The sequence below is a fragment of the Capra hircus genome, chromosome 7 (genome assembly GCF_001704415.2).
Source record: "Capra hircus breed San Clemente chromosome 7, ASM170441v1, whole genome shotgun sequence".
NCBI lineage: Eukaryota > Metazoa > Chordata > Mammalia > Artiodactyla > Bovidae > Capra > Capra hircus.
In genome coordinates, this window is record NC_030814.1 from 87,947,266 (window position 1) to 87,960,496 (window position 13,231).

The following is a 13,231-nucleotide window of genomic DNA, read 5'->3' on the forward strand; positions in this document are numbered from 1 at the left end:
AGTTGGTAAAGAAAACGCATGCAATATAGGAGACTGCCTGCAATACAGGAGACCCAGATTCGATCCCTGGGTTGGGAAGATCCCCTGGAGAAAGAAATGGCAACCCACTCCAGTATTCTTGCCTGGGAAATCCCATGAACAGAGGAATCTGGTGGGCTACCATCTATGGGTCACAAGAGTCAGATATGACTTAGTGACTAAACCACCACCATACCAATGTCAACTTTTGGTGATGAATATTTTCACTATCTTGATTGTGCTGATGGTTTCTAGGGTGCTCATACATGTAGGAAATTTAAATTGCACACTTTAAATATGTGTAGCTCATTGTATATCAATTATATCATGGCTCACAAAGAGTATTTTTTTTCAAAGCAAGAGTTCCCAGTCTCAACAAGGCTCTCAGCAATGGGCTATAATCTTGGATTTCCCTAGTTCTTCCATTCCCCTAAACTCCTATTTTAAACCCTTTTTAATATCCTTAAGGCTCTTATCCTATATTCTTTCTTTTTCTTCCTTTCTCTGGAAGATTATCCTTCAAGTTGCCTCTAGTCTCAGCCTTTCTCCACCCTGGGAGCCAAAATAAACTTTATACAAGAACATTCATATCTCTTGTTTACAAGCTCTTACCAGCAGCCCCTCCAGAAAAAATCCAAATTCCTTCAGTTCAGTTCAGTTCAGTTGCTCACTCGTGTCCGACTCCTTGCAACCCCATGAATTGCAGCACGCCAGGCCTCCCTGTCCATCACCAACTCCCAGAGTTCACTCAGACTCATGTCCATCAAGTCAGTGATGCCATCCAGCCATCTCATCCTCAGTCATCCCCTTCTCCTCCTGCCCCCAATCCCTCCCAGCATCAGAGTCTTTTCCAATGAGTCAACTCTTCGCATGAGGTGGCCAAAGTACTGGAGTTTCAGCTTTAGCACCAAATTCCTTAACAAGGATTATAAGACCATCTTTAATGTTGGCCTCTCCTTATCTCTAAAATTTCATCTCTAGCTTTTTCCTCACCATCTGCATCCCCATCTTCACTTTAGGGTCACACTGGGGTCTAGCTACAATAAACTACTACCCATTCCTAAGTTCTGCATTTTTATTTCTTCATCTCTCTGCCCTTTTCTTGTCTTATTCTTTCTGTCTCTCTTGTCTGCCCTCTCTCCCTTTTTTCTGTCTCTTTCTCTCTCTCTCTCTCTCCCCCTCTCTCTCTTCTGTTCTCCTCTCTTTTTCCAGTCATCCTCTCTCTTTACTCCCATCCCCCCATCCCCCCGGCCATGGCTCTTAAGAGTTATGAATTTTATTAGTACTTCCATATATTCTTGCTAATACAACTAAGTTGATGTCAACAATTTCTATGCACAGACATACTGAGTTTTGGATCCAAGTAGGATAATACTATTTCCTCTGGGTTATTTATATTCCTAGGTCTTGATGACGCAAAGTGACAGCCTAATATCCTTTATTTGGAATTATATCTGATAGCTGACTCCACATGTAGATGATGAGTCTACTAGCCTCAACTGAGTTACAGATCTCTTAAAGTATCTCATATACAAAGTATCCAATATAAAAGTAATTATTTCTTTTAGTAAGTGAAGGAAAATTTGAAAGTACTACCTCATTTGAAGAACTGTCTTGCAAAGTTGACACAGGAACAATTTCATTTGAATTAACATAAGTGCTGACATTTGGAAATAGTTCTTCAAAAGATGCTTTTTGCACTGAGGACAAATCAATCTATAAGAGAATACATTACTCTTGTAGAAGTACAATACTGCAAAACAATCATTTTTAAGTAACCAAAGAAAAGTTGAATTACTCTCTCAGTTGAATGATTTTCTTGTGAGCTTGACATATGAATAATTTGATCTGAATTAATATAATTGCTGATATTTAGAAATACCTCTTCAAAAGATGCATGTTTAACTGGGAACAAATGAAACTATAAAGAATAATACAAGGTTCTTTAGCTTTAAAATTATTTTTAAATAAGAATTTTCATTTGCTAAAATATCATTTAATTTATACATATCAAGTGGTCCCATCACTTCATGGCAAATAGATGCGAAAACAGTGGAAACAGTAACAGACTTTATTTTGGGGGTTCCAAAATCACTGCAGATGGTAATTGCAGCCATGAAATTAAAAGACGCTTACTCCTCAGAAGGAAGGTTATGACCAACCTAGACAGCATATTAAAAAGCAGAGACATTTGTCAACAAAGGTCTGTCTAGTCAAGGCTATGGTTCTTCCAGTGGTCATGTATGGATGTGAGAGTTGGACTATAAAGAGGGCTGAGAGCAGAAGAATTGATGTTTTTGAATTGTGGTGTTGGAGAAGACTCTTGAGAGTCCCTTGGACTGCAAGGAGATCCAACCAGGCCATCCTAAGGGAAATTGCTCCTCGGTGTTCATTGGAAGGACAAATGTTAAAGCTGAAACTCCAGTATTTTGGCCACCTGATGCAAAGAGCTGACTCATTTGAAAAGACCCTGATGTTAGAAAAGATTGAAGTCAGGAGCAGAAGGGGACGACAGGATGAGATGGCTGGATGGCATCACTGACTCAATGGGCATGAGTTTGGGTAAACTCTGGGAGCTGGTGATGGACAGGGAGGCCTGGCATGCTGCGGTTCATGGGGTCACAAAGAGTCGGACAAAACTGAGTGACTGAACTGCTCCAGGCAAGAATACTGGAGTGGGTTACCATTTCCTTCTCCAGGGGATCTTCCTGACCCAGGGATCGAACCCGGGTCTCCCGTATTGGAGGCAGATGCTTTAACCTCTGAGCCACCAGGGAAGCCCCCTAAATGAAATTCACCTACCCAGCAACTACGCCTCATGGACTAATTTCCCTGATCTTCCCTTAACTGTTAGCCTTCCTCAGTGTTCTGCCTTTGCCTTCTTTTTGCCTACCATTGTACACTAGAGATTTTAAAATCTCTACCTTGCTACAGAGCACCATACCCATATCATTATCAGGTTTCTCAACTTACCACATATTTCTACATCAAAATCAAAATATTTAAAGCCAAATTCATGATCCATACTCCTTAGTTTTGGATTTCAAGAAGCTCTGTCATGTTGACACTCCAGATCTGACTAGAGGAAGATCTGGCCTGAACCTAGGCTATACTACATGTATGAGTGCCCAGAATGAATTATCGACTGACTGGGTGGGGATTGGGGGCATCTGCCCTTGCCCAGCTCCTCTTCCTCGTAGGGAGACAGAACAACTTGAGACCTATCAATGTGTATTTTGAAACAGTGTTAAGAAGGTCACCTGAAAGTGAGACCCTAGAAAATGAAAATCCTTAGAAGTCCTTGAGTTAACTAGCCTCCTTTCAGGGAAGCCAGCCAAGGAATGACAGCTTGGAATTGAGGGGAATCTAAATGACTCATTTGGTGGCAGCAAGCTATGGAATAAACCAAAGGGCAAATAGACTCATTCAATAAAAAAAAAGAAAAAAAATGTAGACCTTAAAATGTCAAGCCATTAAGTGCTCTCAAAAGTATTTTCATTTATTAAAAGACACTAAATATTTACCTACAAAATGGGAGAAAACATTTGAAAATTATTTATCTGATAAGGGTCTAGTATCTGGAACATATAAATAACACTTACAACTCAACAATAAAAAGACTAATAGCCTAACTTTAAATGGCAGAGAATCTGAGTAGACATTTCTCCGAAGAAGATATATATATATGTAAGGCCAATAAGCTCTATTGCAAAATCACAATGCGATACTACTTCACATGCCAAAAGATGGATGATAGTAAGTGTTGGTAAGAATACAGACAATCAAGACACTCCTACTGCTGCTGGGAATGTAAATTGTTCAACCACTTTGGAAAACAGTCTATCAAACTTCTAATTATTAACCACAGAGTCACCGTATAACTCTGCAATTTTACTTCTAGCTATATGCTCAAGAGAAATGAAAACACACATCCACATAAAAGTTGTATCTGAATGTTTATAGCTCCTCATTATTAATAATAGTTCAAAGGCAGAAACAACTCAAATGGCCATGAATACATTACTATTATTAGGCCACAAAAAGGAACGTACTGGTATATACTAACCTTGAAAATATGCTAAACTAAGAGAAGTTAGTCACAAAAGGCTACATATGATTTTATTCACATAAATGTGAATAAATATCTAGGAAATCTATTGAAATAAAAGTGGATTAGTGGTTGCTTGGGATCAGATAGTGGGATGGAAGAATAAAGTGAAAATGGCAATGGTTGAAAAGAATGGGTTTTTTTTTTTGTGAGGTGATAAAAATGTTCTAAATTGACTGGGGTGATGATGGTATATATTTGTGTATATACTAAAAAACATTTTATACTTTAAATAGGAGAACTGAACCTCAATAAACCTGTTTCTAAAAGTCCATCACAAAAACATGTTAAATGTACAGTTACCATGTAACCCATTAATTCAACTTCTACTTCTAGGTATACACCCAAGAAAACTGAAAACATATATCCACACAAAGACTTGTCAATGAACACTCATAGCACTGCTACACATTCAAATACCCATAAACTGATGAATTAGTAAATAAAATGTGGTGATAGTAAGTGTTACTTACTATCATATAACCTTTATATGAGATGTTATTCAGCCATAAATAAACAAAATACTGATAAATGCTGTAACATGGATGAATCTTAAAAATATTATGGTAAGTGAAAGCAATTAGACACAAAAAGCCACATACTATATGATACAATTTATATGGAACAGCCACAATAAGCAAACTTTAAAGAGACAGAAAGTAGATTAGTAACTTCTAGAAGCTAGAGGATGAGATGGGAGGAATGATAAGTGACTGCTAAGGGGGAGAGCCGTTACAAATAGCTGTGAAAAGAAGAGAGGCGAGAAGCAAAGGAGAAAAGGAAAGATATAAGCATCTGAATGCAGAGTTCCAGAGAATAGCAAGGAGAGATAAGAAAGCCTTCTTCAGCGATCAATGCAAAGAAATAGAGGAAAAGAACAGAATGGGAAAGACTAGAGATCTCTTCAAGAAACTTAGAGATACCAACGGAACATTTCATGCAAAGATGGGCTCAATAAAGGACAGAAATGGTAGGGACCTAACAGAAGCAGAAGATATTAAGAAGAGGTGGCAAGAATACACAGAAGAACTGTACAAAAAGATCTTCACGACCCAAATAATCACAATGGTGTGATCACTAATCTAGAGCCAGACATCCTGGAATGTGAAGTCAAGTGGGCCTTGGAAAGCATCGCTACGAACAAAGCAAGTGGAGGTAATGGAATTCCAGTTGAGCTGCTTCAAATCCTGAAAGATGATGCTGTGAAAGTGCTGCACTTAATATGCCAGCAAATTTGGAAAACTCAGCAGTGGCCACAGGACTGGAAAAGGTCAGTTTTCATTCCAGTCCCAAAGAAAGGCAATGCCAAAGAATGCTCTAACTACTGCACAATTGCACTCATCTCACATGCTAGTAAAGTAATGCTCAAAATTCTCCAAGCCAGGCTTCAGCAATACATGAACTGTGAACTTCCTGATATTCAAGCTGGTTTCAGAAAAGGCAGAGGAACCAGAGATCAAATTGCCAACATCTGCTGGATCATGGAAAAAAGCAAGAGAGTTCCAGAAAAACATCTATTTCTGCTTTACTGACTATGCCAAAGCCTTTGACTGTATGGATCACAATAAACTGTGGAAAATTCTTACAGAGATGGGAATACCAGACCACCTAACCTGCCTCTTGAGAAATCTGTATGCAGGTCAGGAAGCAACAGTTAGAACTGGACATGGAACAACAGACTGGTTCCAAATAGGAAAAGGAGTATGTCAAGGCTGTATATTGTCACCCTGCTTATTTAATTTCTATGCAGAATACATCATGAGAAACACTGGGCCGGAAGAAACACAAGCTGGAATCAAGATTGCTGGGAGAAATATCAATAACCTCAGATATGCAGATGACACCACCCTTATGGCAGAAAGTGAAGAGAAACTAAAAAGCCTCTTGATGAAAGTGAAAGAGGAGAGTGAAAAAGTTGGCCTAAAGCTCAACATTCAGAAAACAAAGATCATGGCATCCGGTCCCATCACTTCATGGGAAATCGATGGGGAAACAGTGGAAACAGTGTCAGACTTTATTTTTGTGGGCTCCAAAATCACTGCAGATAGTGAGTGCAGCCATGAAATTAAAAGACGCTTAGTCCTTGGAAGAAAAGTTATGAGCAACCTAGACAGCATATTCAAAAGCAGAGACATTACTTTGCTTGACTAAGTCTAGTCAAGGCTATGGTTTTTCCTGTGGTCATGTATGGATGTGAGAGTTGGACTGTGAAGAAGGCTGAATGCCGAAGAATTGATGCTTTTGAACTGTGGTGTTGGAGAAGACTCTTGGGAGTCCCTTGGACTGCAAGGAGATCCAACCAGTCCATTCTGAAGGAGATCAGCCCTGGGAGTTCTTTGGAAGGAATGATGCTAAGGCTGAAACTTCAGTACTTCAGCCACCTCATGCAAAGAGTTGACTCATTGGAAAAGACTCTGATGCTGGGAGGGATTGGGGGCAGGAGGAGAAGGGGACGACAGAGGATGAGATGGCTGGATGGCATCACTGACTCGATGGACATGAGTCTGAGTGAACTCTGGGAGTTGGTGATGGACAGGGAGGCCTGGCGTGCTGCGACTCATGGGGTAGCAAAGAGTCAGACACGACTGAGCGACTGAACTGAACTGAACTGAAGGGGGTGATGAAAAATGTTCTTTAATTAGATTGTAGTAGTGGTTGCACAAGCTTATGAGTATACTAAAAGTCACTGAATTCATACTTCAGCAAGGTGAATTTTAAAAATGTGAATTATAGCTCAATTTAAAAAAGATGTTGGTATTTACAAAATAGTCAATTAATTAGTTTTGTAGGGGAAAAATCATTTTTAAACACATTTCTCATATATATATATTAACCCAAAAGATAAAACAAAAATGAATAAAAAACAGTCATTTTCTAGGAAAAATATTAATCTTTAGAATACTGGAAAGACTGTGACCAGAGTGTTCACAGAATACCTTTCTCCCATCTTGCAAAAGTGATCTTTGGTTAACTCTCCAGCTCTGTTCCACTAAGAATCTGATAAAGGTAAGAATGTCAACTATATTACTAGGTGACACTGCTTAGGGTAAAAATGATACCTAATTGTGAGGAATTATACATGCAATGTAAATTTTAAAAATGCTAGAAAACACACATTTTGGGCTTCCCTGACTCTTGTAATTTGGCATGTCCCTTGTGGGGACCCTGGATGCTACATCTCGGTGTTATTATAAAAGATACAGAATCTCATCTTCTTGTATCTGAGCTCTCTCCAGACTACTATGCAAGCTACAGTATGAGCTTCTGTGAGGACTGCTTGCACTGAAGAGGCACACCTGATCTTGCTCTACTTGCAAGCTGTATACCTGCTGTTCAGCTGAACCTCAGAAGAACTCTGGTTGGATAAGAGGCAAATTATAAATTCTTAGAAGAAAATACAGGGAGAAATCTTCATGAAATTGTACTTAATAATGACTTCTTTGATATGTCACAAAAGCACATGCAACAAAAACAAGAACAAAAGATAAACTGGACTACATGTCAATGTATGGCAAAACCCACCACAATATTGTAAAGTAATTAGCCTCCAATTAAATTAAATAAATTAATTTAAAAATTAAATTTAAAAAATTTAAAAATTTGTGCATCAAAGGGTACTATCAACAGAATGAAAAGGTAACCCACAGAATGGGAGAAAATATTTGTAAACCATATATCTGAAAAGGGCTTCATATCTAGAATATATTAAGAACTCTAACAACTCAACAACAAAAAAATTAACAACCTGATTTTAAAAATGAACACAGGACTTGAACTGACATTTCTCAAAAGAAGATATAAAATGACCAATAAGCATGTGAAAAGATGCTCAGCATCATTAGCCATTAGAGAAATACAAATTGAAACCACAAGGAGATACCATCTTACACCTGTTTTTTAAAAAACGAAAAACACGGAAAATAATAAGTGTTGACAAGGATGTAGAGAAATTGGAACCCTTGTAAATTGGTGGGAATGTAAAATAGTGCAGCTGACATGGAAAAAAGTATGGTGGTTCCTCAAAAAGCTACAATGAGAGTTACCAAAGGACCAGCAATTCCACTTCAAATAATATACCAAATGAATTCAAAACAAGGTTACAAAGAGATATTTGTATACCCATGTCCATAGCAACATTATTTACAATAGCCAAAAGATGGAAGCAACCAAATGTCCAACAACAGAAGAATGGACAAACAAAATGTGGTACCTTCATACAATGGAATATCATTCAGCCTTAAATAAGGATGTAAGTTCTGACATATTCTTCAACATGGATGAACCGTGAAGACATTATGCTGAGTGAAATAAGTCAGTCACAAAAAAGACAAATACCATATGGTTCATTTATATGAAATGCCTAGAACAGTCAAATTCATAGAGACAAAAAGTACAATGGTGGTTACAAGGGACTGGAGGAGGAAGGAATGGGGAATTTACTATTCAATGGGTATGAAATTTCAGCTTTGCAAGATGAAAAATTTCTGAGTATGGATGATGGTTACAACAATGTGAATGTACTTGAACTTTACATTTAAAAATGATTACAAGGGCAAATTTTATGTTATGTATTTTTGCCACAGTAAAAAAAAATTTTAAAAGAAGAAAAATATTTCTTTCATGTATAACAGTATATAGAGTACTTCCAGAGAAAATATGTTTATGCAACAGAAAATACAGACATTACTGACTATGTGCAGTATTCCCCTAGTCTAGGAGGAACAGAAAAAGAGCGAGAACAGAGAGCCAGAAAATAGATACTACAAGTGCTAAATGATAGTAATAACACTTACCACTAAACCAGGTGTTTGCGAAGATGGAGTACTTGTTAACAGGCCTCTGCTTTTCTTATCAGAAGTACTGGAATGTGTGTTCTATCAATATTTTGTGAAACAGAGAATTGAACAGCAGAAAGAAATAAATTAATACGGTAAACACAAAATTTTATAATTTTATACTAGACCATAATGTGTCACAGTAATAACATTTTAATCTACTAATTCAATTTTAAACCACTAGACAGGTAACTAAAGAACTGTTTGACTTGAGCTAGGTTAAACAACTTCAAAAAAAACTCCAAGTGGTACAAATGATAAACCTCTTTGAAACGGTGTCAGTATATGCTGAGAAGCCTGGAACCCAAACTCATAAAATTTGAACATCATAGGGAAGTTGTGTTAGGTTTCTTTTTTTCTTTCACCTTTTCTTCCTTTCACTCTTCTGGCTTAGAAATCTCTTAAACTAGTTGTTCAAGACATAATTTGGAATATTTATTAGGAAACTTTTATCAAAAAATTTATAGGTACATTTACCTAGTACACTAAATCTGTTAGCTCTCTAATTTATTAGCTATATAATCTTTTAATATGTTCATCTGAACAACAGGGATTATTCTACCCTAGGAATTGTCATGCAAATATTACATATGATACACGCTGCTCCACTGAAGGAGCATAGTTACCTGATGATAGCTCCCAGCAGCAACATCTTTAGAATCTGCTTCAGCTTTTAGGTTGAGGCCATTACCTTCTTGGGCAAGCCTCAGCCAACATTTGAACATAGCAGCCCAGTGTAAGATTCCTGTAATGGACAATCTATGCTCCAGACCTCCCCACTGGGAGAGCTTTTGTCAGCTCTGCATTGAAGACTAAGGCTATTTCACCCCAATCTTCCTTCCTCCCTGCTTTCCTTTCTCCAATATTACCCCCTCCAATATGGCACTTGAACTCTTAATTCTGCTGAATAATCTTTCCCAGTGGTCTCAAGCAAACCAATTGTCAACTGTCAGTCCATTTAAAACATACCTGCCTATATATAGCTGTAAGTAGATAGATTCTCTGCAATTTTTCCTAGCTTTGCTGAGAAATTATGTACATCTAAATCTTTCTAATAAGCACATTTTCATTTTAAAATCTTTTCAAGAATCAGCTAATAAAAGAACAGTGCTTACCGATGCAGGTTTGAGAGGCTGCGGCAGCAGAACCTTAGCAACTGATTTACCTGCACTGCTTTCCACAACAGACCTCTGGTGAGATGATGGAACCTTGATTTTTAGATGACGAGAGCTTAAAGTTGTTTGAAAATTTGTATCTCTAGGCTCAGGATCTTTTTCAGGCTGAAACAAATTCAGAATCCTAAGACACATTTCACAGTGCTATAAAAACATTTGTATCACTTCTCAGATGTCCTATTTTTGTTATATGGATGTGTGTTATAATTTAAATGGGATATGTATTTCTATCTGTAATTCTCTCAACTTCAAAGTTTAAAGATAAAACTTTTTCTTAAAATAGGTAAAGTATTCTTCATTTCTGCTATAGTATTTTTGATCTCAAGCGTTCCTTTTCTGATTATTTCTTAGAATTTCCATCTCTCTGCTTATATTGCATGTTGTCTACTTTTTCTTGTAACTGCCTTAGCATATTAATTACAGTTATTTTATATTTCTGGTCTGATAATTCTAACACGACTGTAATATCTGACTCTGGTCCCAGTGCTTATTCAGTCTCCTTAAACAGTAATTTCTGGCCTTTAGTATGGCTTGTAGTTTTTGCTAGAAGGTGGACATGTTGTACTGAGTAATAACAACTGTGGTGAGTAGTCTTTAATAATGCACTGATAAATCGTGGGGGGAGAGGGGAAGCCTTCTACAATTCTATGATTAAATCAGTATTTTATTGAGCCTATGCCCCTGGACTGTGAACATCACCAGTCCTTCTTAGTTCCCCTCCCCGCAAATTGAGACAGGATGGCTAAAAAGGACCATCCTACAGTAGTTGGACACTTCCATTCCCCGATGTAGAAGGCTAGAGGGAGCTCAGTTCAGTCGCTCAGTCGTGTCCGACTCTTTGCGACCCCATGAATCGCAGCACGCCAGGCCTCCCTGTCCATCACCAACTCCCGGAGTTCACTCAGACTCACGCCCATTGAGTCAGTGATGCCATCCAGCCATCTCATCCTCTGTCGTCCCCTTCTCCTCCTGCCCCCAATCCCTCCGAGAGGGAGCTAGAATTGGGTAATTTCCTTTCTCTACTTGGAAGGGCAGAGCTGGCTGGAATCAGGTATTTCCTTTCCCCAGGTAGGTTAGGCTCTGCTAAAACCCCAGCAAGTTAGGATCTTAAACACCTTCTGTTGAGAGCAGGCTTTGTTAAGAAGAACAGAATATTTTTAAATGATTGAGGTATTTCAACATGGTTTCTTTTCCCTTCTCACTACCAGAACCATGAGGGTATTCTTCACTGATATTCTTTATGAGGATCTGGAACAGTTTCTGCAGGTAAAACTCACAGAAGTGTGCAGGTTCCTCTGATGAATGGATTCCTCTTGAGTTGTCCACAATGAGCTTTCAGAAATTCATCAGTGACATTTTTGGTTTTCCCACCCCAGCACTGGTTCTCAGGGAGGTTGCTGTTCATGTGTTTCTGCTCTGGTAAGTCAACATTCTCTGTATCCACCTGTCTGTCTTTCCATGATCTGGTGTAGCAGTTTACCAAGTGACCTTACTTCTTTGACAGATCTACAAAGCATTGCTGATTTTTCAGTTTGTTCAGGTTTCTACTTGCTAGGACAGAGTAATGATTTCTAAATTCCTTTCATGTTAGATCAGAAACTGGAAGTCCTTCAATTTTCCAAAATTCTTTATAACATGACCAGCAAGCAGCACTTGGCAAAACTGGCCACTCTCCTTTTTAGAAGCAAAAGTCCTCCTCCCTTATCTTCTATGATACCATATGCTGTTTATTCTCCCCTCCTCTCTGTCCACTCTTTCTTTTCCCCTGACTGTAGAATTTTCCAAGAATTGATCCTGGATCCCTTTCTCTTCCTTACTCTGTAGATACTCTTTCCCAGGTGATTTTGTCCAATACTATACATTCTAAAATATCTATAATATTGTACACTCCTCTTTTATTTTTCTGACCTGAAAACTTGCAGCCAGTGGTGCTTCCAACGTTTTCACCTTCATGTGCCTTCAGACCTCCTGCTTTTCCTGTCACATTATATAGCACTTTTATCCATCAAAGCTGCTTAAGACACAAACCTAGAAGTCCTTCTTGACACCACTCACTCTTTCTGCCTCTATATCCAATCCATGAACTCTACAGGCAAAATATCTTGAATCCATGCATATTTTTTCATATCTCCTACAAAACATCCTAGTTAAAGCTACCACACTTTCCCACCAAAAATCTTTGTAACTTTGTATTTATGAATCTTCTTGCTGACACTCTTGCCCTCTTTCAATCTGCTCTCCAGTTATACAATGATAGTATGGTAGAGTGAAAAAACTATAGGCTTCAGATCAAGGAAGACTTGCCATAAATTCCTCAAGCATATTGGTTAACAATTAAACCTCATTTTTCTCAGCTATCAAATAGCTAAAAAATAAAACAAATGAAAAAGTTACCTAACAGGAATGCTATAAAAACATATAATTAACAAAAACTGCTTAGAATAATGCTTACATTGAGTAGCCACTCAAATAGTAGCTACTGCTATATATAAAGTCAAGTCCGAATTCCTCCCCAAAGACCACTAGATTCCAGGCCTAATGTACTGATTTATAATTCCTTAACACAGAACACTGTTTTGACTACAAAGCAAATGCATTATTGTCACTTTAAATTACTAACAGATATCCAATTATCCAAAAAGCAATTGGAAAAATTGTACATTTTAATCTTCTTTCATTAAATTTATATAGAGCATATACGCATGCAACAATAATGTAATCTGATAAATTCCAAAAATGTTTTCAATAATTGGTTTAAATAGCTGAAAAATAATTCGTATAAAGTATTGTCTAAAAGAAAAAAGTATTTTCTATATTAACAAAATTTATGGTTTATAAGGTTATTCTGCTTCAATACTTACTTTTTCTCTTTTTTCCCCAGGGGTCGAAGGGTAATTTTTCTCAGCAGGTAAAACTCCACAAGATGCATTATCTAAAACAATAATATATGTTAGTGTTAATTATTTCACCTGTTGTTACATCTAAAGTACAGAAAAGAGAACTCAAATTTAAAAACAAAATTGATTTTAATGACTGATTTTGTAATAGTTTTAGAACAACCTAACTTGAACAACGTGACAGGAGAAAGAATTCTT

General features: G+C 37.6%; 1 protein-coding gene across 1 annotated transcript in view; it reads right to left on the bottom strand.

The window, feature by feature from the left end:
• Positions 1-13,231, bottom strand: part of MEIKIN (meiotic kinetochore factor) — a 151,542-nt gene that overhangs the window by 78,121 nt on the left and 60,190 nt on the right. The window contains exons 9-11 of the mRNA XM_018051667.1: positions 12,998-13,068; positions 8,920-9,000; positions 1,615-1,734 (exon numbers count right to left, since the gene is read on the bottom strand). Of these exons, the coding sequence (XP_017907156.1) occupies positions 1,615-1,734; positions 8,920-9,000; positions 12,998-13,068 (272 nt within the window). The remainder of the gene's footprint in view (positions 1-1,614; positions 1,735-8,919; positions 9,001-12,997; positions 13,069-13,231) is intronic.